The sequence below is a fragment of the Manis pentadactyla genome, chromosome 15 (genome assembly GCF_030020395.1).
Source record: "Manis pentadactyla isolate mManPen7 chromosome 15, mManPen7.hap1, whole genome shotgun sequence".
Lineage (NCBI taxonomy): Eukaryota > Metazoa > Chordata > Mammalia > Pholidota > Manidae > Manis > Manis pentadactyla.
The window spans coordinates 55,083,310-55,102,130 of record NC_080033.1 but is presented as its reverse complement, the minus strand read 5'-3'; the positions used below and the strand labels follow the sequence as shown (position 1 = coordinate 55,102,130).

The 18,821-nt window shown below is 36.1% G+C and overlaps 1 protein-coding gene across 6 annotated transcripts in view; it reads right to left on the bottom strand.

Annotated features, from left to right (window-relative positions):
- The window catches only part of LRRC36 (leucine rich repeat containing 36), a 62,307-nt gene that overhangs the window by 22,950 nt on the left and 20,536 nt on the right, over positions 1-18,821 (bottom strand). For 5 of the 6 annotated variants that reach the window (XM_057493510.1, XM_036897911.2, XM_036897910.2 and 2 more), the window contains one exon: positions 14,901-14,989. In XM_057493510.1, coding sequence (XP_057349493.1) covers positions 14,901-14,973 — 73 coding nt within the window. In that variant the 5' untranslated portion in view covers positions 14,974-14,989. Of the gene's footprint in view, positions 1-14,900; positions 14,990-18,233; positions 18,257-18,821 lie in introns of those variants that run through there. The other variant, XM_057493511.1, reaches the window with a different exon arrangement.

Here is an 18,821-nt window from a genome sequence, read left to right as displayed (position 1 = left end):
CCGACAGAAATATAAAGAATTATTAGAGAAGACTATGAAAATATATATGCTAACAAGCTGGAAAACCTAGAAGAAATGGACAAGTTACTAGAAAAATACAACCTTCCAAGACTGACCAAGGAAGAAACAGAAAATCTAAACAGACCAATTCCCAGCAATGAAGTTGAACCAGTAATCAAAAAACTACCCAAGAACAAACTACCCAAGAACAAAATTTCCGGACCAGATGGATTCACTGCTGAATTTCATCAGATATATAAAGAAGACATAATACTGATTCTCTTAAAGTTTTCCAAAAAATAGAAGAGGAGGGAATACTCCCAAACTCATTCTATGAAGCCAGCATCACCCTAATACCAAAACCAGGCAAAGACCCCACCAAAAAAGAAAACTACAGACCAATATCCCTGATGAATGTAGATGCAAAAATACTCAACAAAATATTAGCAAACCAAATTCAAAAATACATCAAGAGGATCATACACCATGATCAAGTGGGGTTCATCTCAGGGATGCAAGGATGGTACAACATTCGAAAATCCATCATCATCATCCACCACATCAACAAAAAGAAGGACAGAAACCACATGACCATCTCCATAGATGCTGAAAAAGCATTCAACAAAATTCAACATCCATTCATGATGGGTATCTCAACAAAATGGGTATAGAGGGCAAGTACCTCAACATAATAAAGGCCATACATGATAAACCCACAGCCAACATCATACTAAACAGTGAGAAGCTGAAAGCTTTTCCTCTGAGATTGGGAGCAAGACAGGGATGCCCACTCTCCCCACTGGTATTCAACATAGTACTGGAGGTCCTAGCCATGGTAATTAGACAAAACAAACAAATACAAGGAATCCAGATTGGTAAAGAAGAAGTCAAAGTCACTATTTGCAGATGACATGACATTGTACATAAAAACCCTGAAGAATCCACTCCAAAACTACTAGAACTAATATTGGAATTCAGCAAAGTTGCAGGATATAAAATTAATACACAGAAATCTGTGGCATTCCTATACACTAACAATGAACTAGCAGAGAGAGAAATCAGAAAAACAATTCTATTCATAGTTGCATCAAAAAGAATAAAGTACCTAGGAATAAACCTAACCAAGGAAGTGAAAGACCTATACTCTGAAAACTACAAGACACTCATGAGAGAAATTAAAGAAGATACCAATAAATGGAGACACATCCCGTGCTCATGGATAGGAAGAATTAATATTGTCAAAATGACCATCCTACCTAAAGCAATCTACAGATTCAGTGCAATTCCTATCAAAATACCAACAGCATTCTTCAACAAACTAGAGAAAATCATTCTAAAATTCATATGGAATCACAAAAGACCCCGAATAGCTAAAGCAATCATGAGAAGGAAGAATAAAGCTAGAGGGATTATGCTCCCCAACTTCAAGCTCTACTACAAAGCCACAGTAATCAAGACAATTTGGTACTGGCATAAGAATAGACCCATAGACCAATGGAACAGTCTAGAGAGCCCAGATATAAACCCAACCATATATGGTCAATTAATATATGATAAAGGAGTTGTGGACATACAATGGGGGAAATGATAGCCTCTTCAACAGCTGTGTTGTCAAAATTGGACAGCTACATGCAAGAGAATGAAACTGGATTATTGTTTATCCCATACACAAAAGTAAATTTGAAATGGATCAAAGACCTGAATGTAAGTCATGAAACCATAAAACTCTTAGAAGACAACATAGGCAAACATCTCCTGAATATAAGCATGAGCAACTTCTTCCTGAACGCATCCCCTCGAGCAAGGGAAACAAAAGCAAAACTGAATAAATGGGACTACATCAAACTAAAAAGTTTCTGTACGACAAAGGACACCATCAACAGAACAAAAAGGCATCTTACAGTATGGGAGAATATATTTGTAAATGCTATATCTGACAAAGGGTTAACATCCAAAATATATAAATAACTCACACACCTCAACACCCAAAAAGCAAATAACCCAATCAAAAATGGGCAGAGGATATGAACAGACACTTCTCCAAAGAAGAAATTCAGATGGCCAACAGACAAATGAAAAGATGTTCCACATCACTAATCATCAGGGAAATGTAAATTAAAACCACAATGAGGTATCACCTCACACCAGAAAGGATGGCCAGCATAGAAAAGACTAAGCACAATAAATGCTGGTGAGGATGCAGAGAAAGGGGAACCCTCCTACACTGCTGGTGGGAATGTAAGCTAGTTCAACCATTGTGGAAAGCAATATGGAGGTTCCTCAAAAAACTAAAAATAGAAATACCATTTGACCTGGGAATCCCACTCCTTGTAATTTACCCAAAGAATACAACTTCTCAGGTTCAAAAAGACATATGCACCCTTGTTTATTACAGCACTATTTACAATAGTTAAGATATGGAAGCAACCTAAATGTCCATCAGTAGATGAATGGATAAAGAAGATGTGGTACATATACACAATGGAATACTATTCAGCCATAAGAAAGAAACAAATCCTACCATTTGCAACAACATGGATGGAGCTGGAGGACATTATGCTCAGTGAAATAAGCCAGGCAGAGAAAGACAAGTGCCAAATGATTTCCCTCATTTGTGCAGTATAATGACGAAGCAAAACTGAATGAACAAAATAGCAGCAGACTCACAGACTCCAAGAAGGGACTAGTGGCTAGTGGTTACCAAAGGGGAAGGGTGTGGGAGGGTGGGTGGGGAGGGAGGGAGAAGGGGATGGAGGGATATTATGTTTAGTACACATGGTATGGGGGATCATGGGGAAAACAGTGTAGCAGAGAGAAGGCAAATAGTGAATCTGTGACATCTTACTATCCTGATGGACAGTGACTGCATTGGGGTACAGGTGGGGACTTGATAATATGGGTAAATGTAGTAACCACATTGTTTTTTCATGTGAAACCTTCATAAGAGTGAATATCAATAATACCTTAGTAAAAAAAATTTTTTTAAAGATAAATGTAAGAGAAGGCCCAATGTGGATATAATTGGCTTAGGCGACATCTGGGAAAGAATGTCAACCCTGTAGTACTCAGCCAGTGGGGAACCAGGGGAGGGACTCACATACTAGGGAATAAATTACTTGGTGCCAATGGCCTCAGGTGTGCCTGCTCACCAGACATCCAATCTTGCAAGATTGTCATTAAAGCCTCACTTTATTGTTTAAAAAAAAAAGAAGATGTGGTACATATACACAATGGAATACTATTCAGCCATAAGAAAGAAACAAATCCTACCATTTGCAATAACATGGATGGAACTGGAGGGTATTATGTTCAGTGAAATAAGCCAGTCAGAGAAAGACAAGTACCAAATGATTTCCCTCATTTGTGCAGTATATACAACAAAGCACAACTGAAGGAACAAAACAGCAGCAGACTCACAAACTCCAAGAAGGGACTAGTGGTTACCAAAACAGTTATCTGAGGTGGGGTAGGGCATGTGTGGAGGGAAGGAGAAGGGAATTGAGAGGTATTTATGATTAGTACACATGGTGTGGGGGGGACCATGGGGAAGACAGTGTAGCACAGAGAAGACAAGTAGTGATTCTGTGGCATCTTACTACAATGACGGACAGTGACTGCAATGGGGTATGGCAGGGGGACTCGATAATATGGGTGAATGTGGTAAACACATTGTTTTTCATGTGAAACCTTCATAAGAGTATATATCAATAATACCTTAATTTAAAAAATTGTATAACCAAGGAAGAAACAGATAATCTAAACAGACCAATTCCCAGCAATGAAGTTGAACGAGTAATCAAAAAACTACCCAAGAACAAAACCCCTGGACCAGAAGGATTTACCTCAAAATTTTATCAGACATACAGAGAAGACATAACACCCATTCTCCTTAAAGTTTTCCAAAAAACAGAAGAGGAGGGAATACTCCCAAACTCATTCTATGAAGCCAATATCACCCTAATACCAAAACCAGGCAAAGACCCCATCAAAAAAGAAAACTACAGACCAATATCCCTGATGAATGTAGATGCAAAAATACTCAACAAAATATTAGCAAACCAAATTCAAAAATACATCAAGAGGATCATACACCATGATCAAGTGGGGTTCATCTCAGGGATGCAAGGATGGTACAACATTCGAAAATCCATCATCATCATCCACCACATCAACAAAAAGAAGGACAGAAACCACATGACCATCTCCATAGATGCTGAAAAAGCATTCAACAAAATTCAACATCCATTCATGATGGGTATCTCAACAAAATGGGTATAGAGGGCAAGTACCTCAACATAATAAAGGCCATACATGATAAACCCACAGCCAACATCATACTAAACAGTGAGAAGCTGAAAGCTTTTCCTCTGAGATTGGGAGCAAGACAGGGATGCCCACTCTCCCCACTGGTATTCAACATAGTACTGGAGGTCCTAGCCATGGTAATTAGACAAAACAAACAAATACAAGGAATCCAGATTGGTAAAGAAGAAGTCAAAGTCACTATTTGCAGATGACATGACATTGTACATAAAAACCCTGAAGAATCCACTCCAAAACTACTAGAACTAATATTGGAATTCAGCAAAGTTGCAGGATATAAAATTAATACACAGAAATCTGTGGCATTCCTATACACTAACAATGAACTAGCAGAGAGAGAAATCAGAAAAACAATTCTATTCATAGTTGCATCAAAAAGAATAAAGTACCTAGGAATAAACCTAACCAAGGAAGTGAAAGACCTATACTCTGAAAACTACAAGACACTCATGAGAGAAATTAAAGAAGATACCAATAAATGGAGACACATCCCGTGCTCATGGATAGGAAGAATTAATATTGTCAAAATGACCATCCTACCTAAAGCAATCTACAGATTCAGTGCAATTCCTATCAAAATACCAACAGCATTCTTCAACAAACTAGAGAAAATCATTCTAAAATTCATATGGAATCACAAAAGACCCCGAATAGCTAAAGCAATCATGAGAAGGAAGAATAAAGCTAGAGGGATTATGCTCCCCAACTTCAAGCTCTACTACAAAGCCACAGTAATCAAGACAATTTGGTACTGGCATAAGAATAGACCCATAGACCAATGGAACAGTCTAGAGAGCCCAGATATAAACCCAACCATATATGGTCAATTAATATATGATAAAGGAGTTGTGGACATACAATGGGGGAAATGATAGCCTCTTCAACAGCTGTGTTGTCAAAATTGGACAGCTACATGCAAGAGAATGAAACTGGATTATTGTTTATCCCATACACAAAAGTAAATTTGAAATGGATCAAAGACCTGAATGTAAGTCATGAAACCATAAAACTCTTAGAAAAAAACATAGGCAAAAATCTCTTGGACATAAACATGAGCGACTTCTTCATGAACTTATCTCCCCGGGCAAGGGAAACAAAAGCACAAATGAACAAGTGGGACTATATGAAGCTGAAAAGCTTCTGTACAGCAAAGGACACCATCAATAGAACAAAAAGGCATCCTACAGTATGGGAGAATATATTCATAAATGACAGATCTGATAAAGGGTTGACATCCAAAATATATATAAAGAGCTCATGCACCTCAACAAACAAAAAGCAAATAATCCAATGAAATGGGCAGAGGAGCTGAACAGACAGTTCTCCAAAGAAGAAATTCAGATGGCCAACAGACACATGAAAAGATGCTCCACATCGCTAGTCATCAGAGAAATGCAAATTAAAACCACAATGAGATATCACCTCACACCAGTAAGGATGGCCACCATCCAAAAGACAAACAATAACAAATGTTGGTGAGGTTGTGGAGAAAGGGGAACCCTCCTACACTGCTGGTGGGAATGTAAATTAGATCAGCCATTGTGGAAAGCAGTATGGAGGTTCCTCAAAAAGCTCAAAATAGAAATACCAATTGACCCAGGAATTCCAGTTCTAGGAATTTACCCTAAGAATACAGCAGCCCAGTTTGAAAAAGACAGATGCCCACCTAACAATAGCCAAGAAATGGAAGCAACCTAAGTGTCCATCAGTAGATGAATGGATAAAGATGATGTGGTACATATACACAATGGAATATTATTCAGCCATAGGAAGAAAACAAATCCTACCATTTGCAACAACATGGATGGAGCTAGAGGGTATTATGCTCAGTGAAATAAGCCAGGCGGAGAAAGACAAGTATCAAATGATTTCACTCATACGTGGAGTATAAGAACAAAGAAAAAAACTGAAGGAACAAAACAGCAGCAGACTCACAGAATCCAAGAATGGACTAACAGTTACCAAAGGGAAAGGGACTGGGGAGGATGGGTGGGAAGAGAGAGGTAAGGGTTGGGGGAGGAAGAAAGGGGCCATTAAGATTAGCATATATAATGTGGGAGGGGGCATGGGGAGGGCTGTGCAACACAGAGAAGACAAGTAGTGATTCTACAGCATCTTACTATGCTGATGGATAGTAACTGTAATGGGGTATGTCGGGGGGACTTGGTGATCGGGGGAGTCTAGTAAACATAATGTTCCTCATGTAATTGTAGATTAATGATAACAAAAGAAAAAAAATTGTATAGAAAAAAAGATGCTCTTCTACCATTGTACTTGACAGAACTACTTCTCCCAAAATGACATAAGCTCTCAAAGTTTATGTTCTGTTGTTCCTGTTGCAGTAGTAACAGAACAGGGTGAGGCAGAAACTGTTGATTTTAACGTGATCCTTACTAGAAAATGAGAATGGTTAATAATCTGTGATTTTGGGTTCAGGACTCCTCTTAACCCTTATCCTACAGAACAACCTTACACTTCCCAGTTATCTAAGACCCTGTTTCATCCTAGTTTTCCTCCTACCACATTTATACTCTTTTCCAGATTCACAGGTTATTTTTCTTTCAACCTACCTCTTTGTTCAAAATCTAATCTCCCAAGGTCTAAACTCTTTTTTGAACTCTTCCATACCCTACTTTCTCTTTGGTTTTAGCTATCATCTAAATCTGGATGACCCTAACTCTAAATATCATATCTCTAAATATCATAACTCTGATCTCTCATTTGATGTCTAGACCTATGTTTCTTGAACTGCCCACAAAGAGTGCCCCAGAGACAACTAAAAGTCAGCATTTCTAAACTCATCTTCACTTCCAGGCCTGCTTCTGCTAGTGCTCCCCACCTCCTCCCCAAACTACATCTTAGTATTGGCATTACTACTCACCCAATCCCTCAGGATAGAAACTTGTTTTTTGACTCTCACTCCTCTCAAATTTCAATCAATTACCAAGTTCTAAAGACTCATATTTTCTCTTTGGGGAGATGGGATCTTTATTTTAATTGACATACAATCACAGACCATACAATTTACCCTTTTACAGTGTACAATTCAGTGATTTTTAGTATATCCACAAAGCTGTGTACCAATCATCACTAATTTCTTTTTTTAATTAAAAAATTTTATATTGAGGTATATACAATAAAATGCACAAATCTTAGTGTACAGCTTGATGAATTTTGGCCTGGTTACACTGACATAAACATTGCCCTGATCAAGATACCAAACATTCTCATTTTTTTTCCTTTCACCTATTTCACCTATGTCCCCAACCCCTACCCTGTGGTAACCACCAGTCTGTTCTCTGTGTTTATGAGTCTATTTCAGTTTTGTTTGGTTGGTTTTTTAGATTCTACATATAAGTGAAATTATATGGTATTTGTCTTTCTCTGACTTATTGCACTTAACATAATACCCTCTTAGTCCATCCATGTTGTCACAAATGGCAAGATTTCATTATTTTTTATGGCTAAGTAATATTCCATTGTGTATATGTACCACTTCATTTTTTATCCATTCATCTATCAATAGATATTTAGGTTGTCTCTATATTTTGGTTATTGTAAATAGTGCTGCAGTAAACACAGGAGTGCATATACCTTTTCATATTAGTGATTTTGTTTTCTTTGGGTAAACTAATTTCATTATGCAAAAAGAAACCCAATTAGCTGTCACTTTCAGTTCTTGCCTCCCTGCCAGCCCTGGGCAACCATTAATATATTTTCTATCTCTATGTGTTCACCTATTTTGGACATTTCATATAAATGGAGTAACACAATGTGTGGCCTTTTGTGTCTGGCTTCTATCACTCAGCATGATATTTTCAATATATTATTTTGTAACAAGTAACAGTAATTTGTTCTTTTTTATGGCAGATAATATGTCTTAAATGGATATATTGTATTTTGTTTTCCGTTCATCAGTTATTGGACTTTTGTCTGATAATGCTGCTTTCATTCCTATACAAGCGTGATTGTGGTAAATTTTTCTTTGCTACTTTAAAATAAGATATTCATTAGATCAGTATATTTAAGGTATGATTCTATTTAAAGGCAAAAGGAATTGGCTAAAAGAGTGAGGCCGGGCCCCTTTCAACTCAAAGAGTATACATACATAATATATACGAACCTATAGAATAAATGTAAATTATCTTTAGTAAGGTATTTATTGCCCTCCAATAATCTGACCTTCTACCCAAACCACATCATCATTCAACTGTCTCCACAACCTGTGATTGCTCATTATCACTTTCACATAGCTGTTCATCCCAATCCCATCAACCACAAAGCCCTCCTCATTTCCACCCCAGTGGTCTATAAGTCTTTAAGAGTTGATGGCTTTGTTTCCATATCTGCTACAAAACCTTTCCTCATCTTCTCCTGGTACACTCTGAGTGTCTATAGCATGTACCCATCCATATCACCATTTCTCAAACTCAGTATTCTCATAAACTCTGATAATATGAATCCAATTTGAAAAACTTCAATTTAAGAAACTCAGTATATAAAAAAACATTTAAAAAGAAGATTATATTTGGGCGACAATTTGGCAGTTTCTCACAAAGCTAAACATGATATTTACCCAAAGGGGTTGAAAACATGTCCACACAAACACTGCACATGGATGTTTATAGCAGTTTTCTTCATAGAGGCCAAAATACAGAAACAACCAAGATGTCTTTCAGCAGATGAATGGATAAATAAACTGTGATACATCCAGATAATGTAATATTATGCAGCACTAAAAAGAAAGGAACTTTAAAGCCATGAAAAGACATTGAGGAAACTTAAATGCATATTTCTAAGTAGAAGAAGCCAATCTGAAAAGACTACATATTCAACTATATGACATTCTGGAAAAGGCAAAACTATGAATTCAGGAGAAGATGGCAGAATAGGAAGAACTCTGCATGTCTTCCACCTAGGTAACAACTGAAGACTCAGTCTGATGTAACTATTTTGGAATTCTGGAGTTTACTGATGGTTTGTAACTTCCCAGTGAAGGTTTGGAAGATAAACTGGGATTAACATCAGTCAATTTCAGCTCTTAGCACAGTAGCAGCTACCCATCCCACACCTCTCACACACAAAAATGAAGTTGGATCCTTACCTAACACCATATACAAAAATTAGAATAGATCAAAGGCCTAAAATGTAAGACTTAAAACTATACAACCTTTAGAAGAAAACACAGGGCAAATGCTTCATGATTTTGGATTTGGCAATGATTTCTTGGAGGTGACACCAAAAGTGAAGCAACAAACAAAAAACAGACAAATTGGACTTTATGAAAACTTTAAAAAATTGTACATCTAAAAACAACATCCTCAGAGTAAAAAGGAAACTCACAGAATTGGAGAAAAACATTTGCAAACCATATACCTGATAAGGGATTAACATTCAGAATATATAGAGAAGTCCTAAAATTCAACAACAACAATCCCAATTCAAAATCAGGATATTGAATTGAATAGACATTTCTCCAAAAGAAGATACACAAATGGTCAACAGGGAGGTGAAAAGATACTCAACATCACTGATCATTAGGGAAATTCAAATCCAAATCATGAGATACCACCTCAGAGCCATTAGGTGGCTGCTATAAAAAAAAAGCCAGAAAATAACAAGTGTTATTAGCAAAGATATGCAGAAATAGAAACTGTTGGTCCAACTGTTGGTGGGAATGTAAAATAGTGTAACTGCTTTGACAACAGTATGGCAGTTCCTAAAAAAGTTAAAATTAAAATTATCATATGATCCAGTAATTCCACTTCTGGGTATATACCCCAAAGAAGTGAAAGCAGGATCTTGAAGACATATTTGTACACCCATACTTATAGCAGCATTATTCACAATAGCTAAAACATGGAAGCAACCCAAGTGCCCACCAACAGATGAATGAATATGCAAAATGTGGTATATATATATATATATAATGGAATATTATTCACCCTTAAAAAGGAAAGAAAATCTGAAATATGCTACAACATGGATGAAACTTGAGGACATTATGCTAAGTGAAACAAGCCAGTCAGAAAAAGAAAAATACTGTGATTCTACTTATATGAGGTACTTAAAGTAGTCAAAATCATAGAGACAGAAAATAGAATTGTAGTTGCCAGGGCATGCAGAAAGGGAGAAATGGGGGACTTATCATTTAATGGGTATAGTTTCAGTTTTATAAGATGAAAAGAGTTCTGAAGATGGGTGGTAATGATGGTTGCACAACATTATGAATGTGTTTAATACTGCTGAACTGTACACTAAAATGGTTAAGATGGTAAATTTTTTTCCTTTTTTTATTAAAGTGTTAATATACAATCTTATGTTGGTTTCAAATATACATCACAGTAGTTCAACAGTCCCTGTGATCAAGTAATACTGTGATTGAAAATTGTTGTGCTCCTTTATCCCCCTCCCCTTCTCCCCCTGCACCCACCCTAACCACCCACCTTGGTAACCACTAGTCACTTCTAAGTGTCTGTGAGTCTACTGCTGTTTTGTTCCTTCTGTTTTGCTTTGTTTTTATATTCCACAAATAGGTGAAATCATATGGTATTTGTCTTTCTCTGCCTGGCTTATTTCACTGAACATAATACCCTCTAGATCCATCCATGTTGTTGCAAATGGCAAGATTTCTTCTTATGGCAGAATAATATTCCACTGTGTGTATGTACCACATCTTCTTTATCCATTTATCTATTGATGGACACTTAGGTTGCTTACACATCTTGGCTATTGCAAATAGTGCGATGATAAACATAGGGTGCATATATCTTTTTTTCAAATAAGGGATTTTGTTTTCTTTGGGTAAATTCCTAGGAGTGGAACTACTGGGTCAAATGGTATTTCTATTTTTAGTTTTTGGAGGAATCTCCTTACTGCTCTGCACAGAGGTTGCACCAATTTACTTTACTACCAACAGTGTAGGAGGGTTCCTCTTTCTCCACATTCTTGCCAGCATTTGTTGTTTTTTACCTTTTGGGTAGTGGCTATTCTAACCAGTGTGAGGTGATATCTCATTGTGGTTTTAATTGCACATAAGTGATGTGGACAATCTTTTCATGGTAAATTTTATGTTCTGTGTATTTTACTACACATACATGCAGACAAAAACTATGGAGACAATAAAATGATCTGTGGTTACCAAGGGTTCAAGGCAAAGAAGGGATAATTTGGGCAGTGAAACTATTCTGTATGATACTAAAATGGTAGACACATGTCATTACTCATTTGTCAAACCCATAAAATGTACATAAGAATGACCCTACTGTAAACTATGGACTTTGGGTGGTAATAACATGTCAATGTAGGTTCATCAACTATAAACCAAAGTACTTCTCTGGGAGACTCGTGTGTATGTGTGGAGGCAGGAGGTATATAGAACTCTTTATACTTTCTGTTTTATTTTGCTGTGGTTCTGAAAGTACTCTTTAAAAAAGTATTTTTTAAATAGCAGACTAATATGCAAAAGAGCTTTTTTGCCTTTATATCTTTTAAATATTTTTCATAACTGCATCAAACAAAAACACAAAATTAAAGGGTCTCACATTGCCTGTGGGCCTCTGAGATGAATCCCTGGACTAGGAGTTCACAACCCTGAGTTTGAGGAATACTGATCCGTATCCTTCATTTGATATTTTCATATACCTTACCTAGAATTGCATTACTTAAATCTTTCATGTTTATCTGATTTTCCTAATGATGCTGTAAGTGATAAGGAAATGGTTGCATTTTCTATTTCGAGAGGATATGTACCAAAAGATAAATTACGTGGGTTTACAAAAAAAGGAAACTTTTTTTGGTTGAGGAAACAAAAAACTTTCACAAAAAGGATGATTTTGAATTGGGTAATAAAATAAGAGCAGGATTTTAATTAAAGCATTCCCAGCAGAAGGGACAGCATTAGTACAGGGTCAGAGAAAGGAGAAAGGAAGACCTATCTGAGAAGGAGGGAGTAGTCTGGTTTGATTGAAGCAGTGGACATTGTAGTTGAGAAATAGGAGATAAGGTTTCAGGTTAGAATGAAGAGATAAACTGAAGCCAGACTTTAGGGGATCCTTGTACATCAGATTAACAGGTCTTAATTTAGTAATGAGTGGGAGCCATGGAAATTGGTGAGCAGGCAAGTATAATCATCACAGCTGAGTTTTAAGATAATTAATCTGACAGGAAGGTACAAATGAACTGAAGAAAAAGGCTGGGAAGCAGCATGAAGTAATGGTTAAGAAGACTTTAGTGAGTTTGCATCCCAGCTCTGCCCCTTGCTGTATAAGTAGGGCAAGTTATTTCACCTCTTTGGGTCTCAGTTTCCCAAATGAAAAACAAGGATAATTAAAACCACCTTCAATGCTGTTGTGAGGATTAAATGAGATAACGCACAGGGCTTGGCCCAGAGTTTTACATTCAGTAAATAATAGCTATTAACATGCCTGTTAAGAGACATTAGGAAAGGGAAGGGAAATCTCAACAATTATGGATCATAATTATAGGGTATAAATATTCAGCTGGGCTTTAAGAAAGGAGAAGCATCAAATCCCACTATGATTCCAAGCCTGAGTAATGGGAAAGTGATATTAGCAGTGATGAAACCATTAAAACTGTTCAGGGCAGAAGAAAAGAGGTTCATTTGTTTTTGTTTTGTTTTTTTAACTTGTTTAGCTTGAAGGACTGGAAAATTATCCAGTGGTGATTCCAAGCCTATATTAGTCGGCCAGCAGAAACAGGGGACTGGTACCAAGAGAGTCTGGTATGGGTTGTCAAAGCTAGATCAATATACTTAAGAGTTGTCTCCAGGGAGGAAATAAAGCAAGCTGTGCAAATAGGTGAGATCAAGAAGAGGCAACAGTAGAGAAAGAAGTCTGAAGACATAGACTTTGGACACAGACCATGAAATATGCAGCACTAAGAAGAAAGGAACTATCAAACCTCAAAAACTTTAAATAAGCCACGCTTATTTTAGGCATATGGAAAAAGACAGAGGAACCTCTGAAGGAGTCAGATTACATGGTTAGGAGAAAAGAATGAGGATCCAAGAAGGTGGAGTTTTCCTGCCCGTTCTAAATGACTGGTGGGAAAACACTGCTTTGAACTGAACTAATGGGAACTGTTTTTCAGAGAGCTTTCTCCAAGCCTGTGGCACAACCATTAACCTGGCAAAACCACTTTAGTCATTTTGGATTACCAACAGTGCTTACAGGCAACATCCCTAGGGCTTTAGCACAAACACAATTTTCAGTGGAAAGCAAAGCTCTTTAATGTTTCAAAGTAGCAAAATAAATTTTATATTAAAAAAGAAAACAGGCAACAGCTGGAGCTTCCAACAACCTTTAGAAATGGGCCTGTGTCTAGTAAAGCAGTTTGTTCTCAGTAGAGAACACTAAAACATTTTTAATTTATGGAATTAATCTTTGTGTATGCTAAGAACATGATATGGCATAAATGAAGTTTAATTCAGCTCATACTAAAAGAGGTAAATTATGCTTCAATGTACCATTGTCTTTCTGGAAAAGGATATATAAATATCTGTACTTAGAAAAAAGACAGGAAGGCTGAATACCAAATTATTAAGTGGGATTCTCTTTAAGGGACAGGTCATGAATGATTATAATGTTGTTCTTCATGCTTTACAGCATTTCACAAAATTATTACCATAGAATGTCACCAATCTTGAAATATTAAAAATGCCATTTAAAATGAAATAAAGCAATTTATACTCCATGACTTAAATGCACTGAGACTTCCAAGAAAGGAAAATAAAAATCATACCTCACTATGAAATACTGTAAAAATGATTTGTCAATAAATGTCCACAAAGACAGATAAGAAGTCAGGAAAACAAAATACTATATGTTATAAACTGAAAATCTTTAATGTCTAAACTACATAGTCAATCTATTTAATCTGTTGTTGGGATTTTAGGGATCAACTTTTAAAGTTTGTATATAATTCAATAGATCCCTCAAAGGGAGAGAGGCCTTGGCACAGAAAGTTTTCTCAAGTAAAAGGTCATCTGATGAGTGCCAGGTTATTCCATAGGGTCCACTACATGCAATTTCTTTAGTGGAAAACTTTCTCCTAGCCTGTGGTATGATCATTAATGTGGCATAACCACTTTAATCACATTGGATTACCAACAGTGTTTACAGGCAACACTCCCAAGGAATATAGCACAAAAGAGAGTTCACAGCTGCAGAGTTTCAAAGTGAAGTCCAGAGGGCCCAGGGTATAAGCTGCACTGATGCAGATGAGTCATGAGTTTCTGCTATTGAATCAATCACCCCAGCAATGCTCAGGGGACCTGGGACTGGCAGTGCAATTTTCAGGATGTACTAATGATGTAGTAAATGAAAATTGAACTCTCCGAGTACAGCTTGTACTTTGATGGGTTCTGGTTTAGGTCTGCCCAATAAATAGAGCCCTTCTGGCAGTGAGAGGAAAGAGGAAAAACATAGCCAGTAAATCTTGTGCTTGCTTTAGTTCTGTTATTTTTCAACTTTTATCTTCATCCTACCTAAGACTGGCCAGAAAGGTTTAAATAACTGATGTTTTAATCGTTTTGTTATCAGAGAGAGAAAACTCACCAGTTTCAATCCTGTTATCAACATCAGCTTTGACTTTTGAAGCAGAGCTCTCATCTGTCACACAGTTTTTCATTGTCTTCTCCCTAGAGCTGCCACATAGAATAATTTATTTAAAACTCAAAGAAGTCTTCTGAGATCACCAGTGAATGCTATTTAGAAAACATTAACTCATGGTGATCAGATTTTTTTCAAATGCTCTAGAACATACTGACTTCACAAATACTTCAGTTAAAGTCATTTTTTAAAAACCTGTAGTATTTTTACTGGGAATAATGAAATAGAAGAACACTATAGTTTGGCTTTTAAGGTATAAAAGCCAGAAAATTCAGAAGTTAAGACACTTTGTTTTCTTGACACAAACTTAGGTCTGAATGACTGAGGGAGTAAGAGTTTCTTTTGAATTAAAAAAACTCATAGTTAGGAACAGAAAGGAAGGTTCTGCTACCAAGAATTAGAGTGGAGACAACTATAACTTGGAAAAACAGACAAGAAGGGCAAGTGCTTGCACATGACTGATGTAGTACAGTAAGACTGGAAAGCAGAATAAGTATAGACAGCCTAGACTATGAGCCAGGCACTTTATACTCCCCATTTAATTTAATCATAAAAGCTCCCTTAGTATCTATTATCTCTATTTTATAGGTTGGGGGAACTGGGACTCAGAAAGGTCTAATAAAATTCTTCACCGAACTTTGGAGAGCTTGTAAGATATTAACTTAATGCAGGGCCCTTGGGTAACATTTTACTTCTGGTTTTGCTATCACTATATGTAACTAAATGAAAGTGTGATGGTGCTAATTATTTGCCTTACTAGAAAGTGTATTCAGTAATACACTGATGCCCCTGTGTATTTCTGTAGTAAACAGGGTACCCCAATGAATTTAAAATAAAAATTAGTTTACAAAATATAACATAGAAATAATTGTTTAGAAACATTCCATTTCTTCCTACTACAGCAGGGTGAATTTCACTCTACGCAAATTAACCTTATAAATTAACTTCAATAAACCTGACTGAAAAATAGGGAAAAATAGATAACTAAAAAAAATAGGAAAGTAAGAACTCAATCAAGAATTAGGAGAAGTGCAAATTGTAGCGCTCCAAAATCTTACAACTACAGACTATTAACTGTTAAAAGAACATAAGGGATGTGAACATTCCCCAGGAATGGGTTGTTTTAATTTGTCTGATTTCTCTCAGACTGTTCAAGTTCAGTTGGACAATATCCACCATATCATAGATAAGTTTTCACAAATGCCTAAGGTGCCTAACTGGTTTTCTTGGTTTCACTGGAGATGGCTGGTAATTACAGGTATGCTTTGGTTATGTAACTATACTCCTATTATGTTAATGTGTGTGCGCAATTTAAGTAGTAGCTTAAAACGTATACATGCTGAAGTTACTCTACATGAAGATATGTCAAAGAAATAATCAAATCTTCCCATGTTTTCTTCCGCCTGCTACTTCTATAGCTTTTCTTCTTCCTTCCTAATTACAACGCTTAAATAGAATTCGTGCCTCATATCAAATTTACCGAGTATCATAATTCTTCCAAATGGTAAAGATACCTCAAGACAAATGCTGGGCATAGAAGCTACAGGGCATAAATATGCAAAGAAATAAAAAGCTAACCATTTCAAACAATAAGGCTTCCCTCTCACTTACCAACTTTACATTTCCCTGTATGGCCCTGGAAGATGACTGGTTAGCCAGAGACGGGTAAGATTCCTCAAGGGAGGAACAACCTAAGACAGGCACAGTCGCAGGGGGGTCATCAGGTGAGAAATTGGGGATCAACAGAGGTGAGGCTTAGAACCTCACCCCCCCGTTCTGAGAGAAATCTTCTGCATACGTGGATGTTTTATTGCCCTTGTCTAGCTTGGATTAACACATAGTCTACAGGCACACACCTGATCATCTACATTTGCTCTCTTACAACACTAAACTATGTTTTCTACCTTTATCTTGTATCTACCTACCACTTCAGCATTTTATTAAAAATAATAATAATAAAGAGAGAAATGTGGTATCCACATATAAATCAAGTACAAAAATCAAATGAGTATTCATATTTGAACTGACTGTTTATAGTTCATAATGCATGAGCAAAACCGAAGGTTTCTGTGATGGCTGCCCTTGTACTGTTCACCATGTAAGAACTTATTCACTATGTAAGAATTTGTTCTCCATGTAAGAACTTGTTTGTTATGCCTCAGAAGATTGGAGACTGACGAAAATTAGGCTTGGGGTGGATTAATGATTGTGCATTGAGCATTGACTCCCCTATACAGAATTTTATTGTTGTTAACAACCATTTGATCAATAAATATGAGAGATGCCCTCACAAAAAAAAAAAAAAAAAAGTATACACTTCCAATGGTAAAATAATAAGTAACCGGGATGTAATGAATACAGTCAAGATATTGTAACAGCTTGGTATGGTGATAGCTGGTACCTAGAATTGTCATGTATATAAATGTTGAATCACTATGTTGTACACCTGAAACTAATGTAATGTAATACTGTGTGTCAACTACCCTTCAATAAAAAAATTTTTAAAAATAAATAAGTAAATAGGAAAGTAAGGATGCTCTCTGAGGGTTACTTTATAAAACATATAATGGATTAGAGCAAAGATAGGCAAAGTCACTGGAAAAGAGAAGGATCCCAGGCCAACAAGTACTGACTTTATTCACCATTCAACAAATTATTTCTTAGCACCTGATATGTGCCAGGCACTATGGATACTGCAATAAACAAGAAAAGCAAGGCCCTTGTTCTCATGGAGCTTATGTTCTAGTGGAGGAGAAAGGCAATAAATAAATAAAAAACTCATTCTGGTGAAGAATATTTAATATTGTGGGGATATGTTTTGTCAAATTTAAAATGGCTTAATTTAATATTATTTAATAATTTAATATTTAATAATTTAATATTATGGGGTATGTTTTATCAGATTAGAACTGGTTATGTACAGGAAGAAAATTACTATATATTATTTTATTATTAATATTTGTATATTTAATCCTAAACATGTATTATATATTATATAAACACACACACACATATACATACCTAAGACTAAGAGCATGATATGTACCATAATATAATTAGCATTTATTTCTAGGTAGTGGGATTATGAGTTACTTATTTTATTCCTTGTTTTTTTTTTCTGAACTTCGCAAATTTTCACAATAAACGTGTATTTACCTTTACAATCAGAAAAAAACCTCATATGTGTCTATAGGTACACACAGATGTCTGGAAGGGTATATGCCAAACCTCACTGGTGGCAGAATATGGAGTGATTTTAACTTTTTTCACTGTACTTACCTGTATTGTTTATATTATTTGTAATGGGTTTCTATTCTGAAAAAATAATAAAGCAATTTTTTTAAAGCATGAGTTTTGGGGTCGAAGATATAATTTCTTACTTTGATGGGGTTTAAGGAAAATCTACAATTTAGATAATTCAGAGTTTCAAGGTCTGCTTACTTTGGGTTTTGTAGAAAAATGTTTCCCTTATACTTTAATATGTTTATCTCTAACAACCTTGCCCATGGTAATGTAATCCTCCTAGTTAAATAGGAAAAGACCATGTACTGACTTATAACTTCACAAATAAAAGGTTGGTAAAAATTCATGAGAATAAGTCATCTCATAGTATCTCTATCTATAAATTTTGAACAACTACTTTAGATAATTTACAATTTTATCTAAAGCAGACCCAATAATTCAAGAAATCAGGAATATTCCTTCTGAGGGCCAGATTCTCATCCCAGATAAATCTCAATATGTTGAACAGATTTTAGTCCTGATCTGAGGATTCTTAGAACTTGTGGAGATTTCTGCTGGAAAATGAAGAAAGTTAAGCAGGAATTCATTACTCTCTATGTCCAGAACCAAACTAAGAAATGTGTT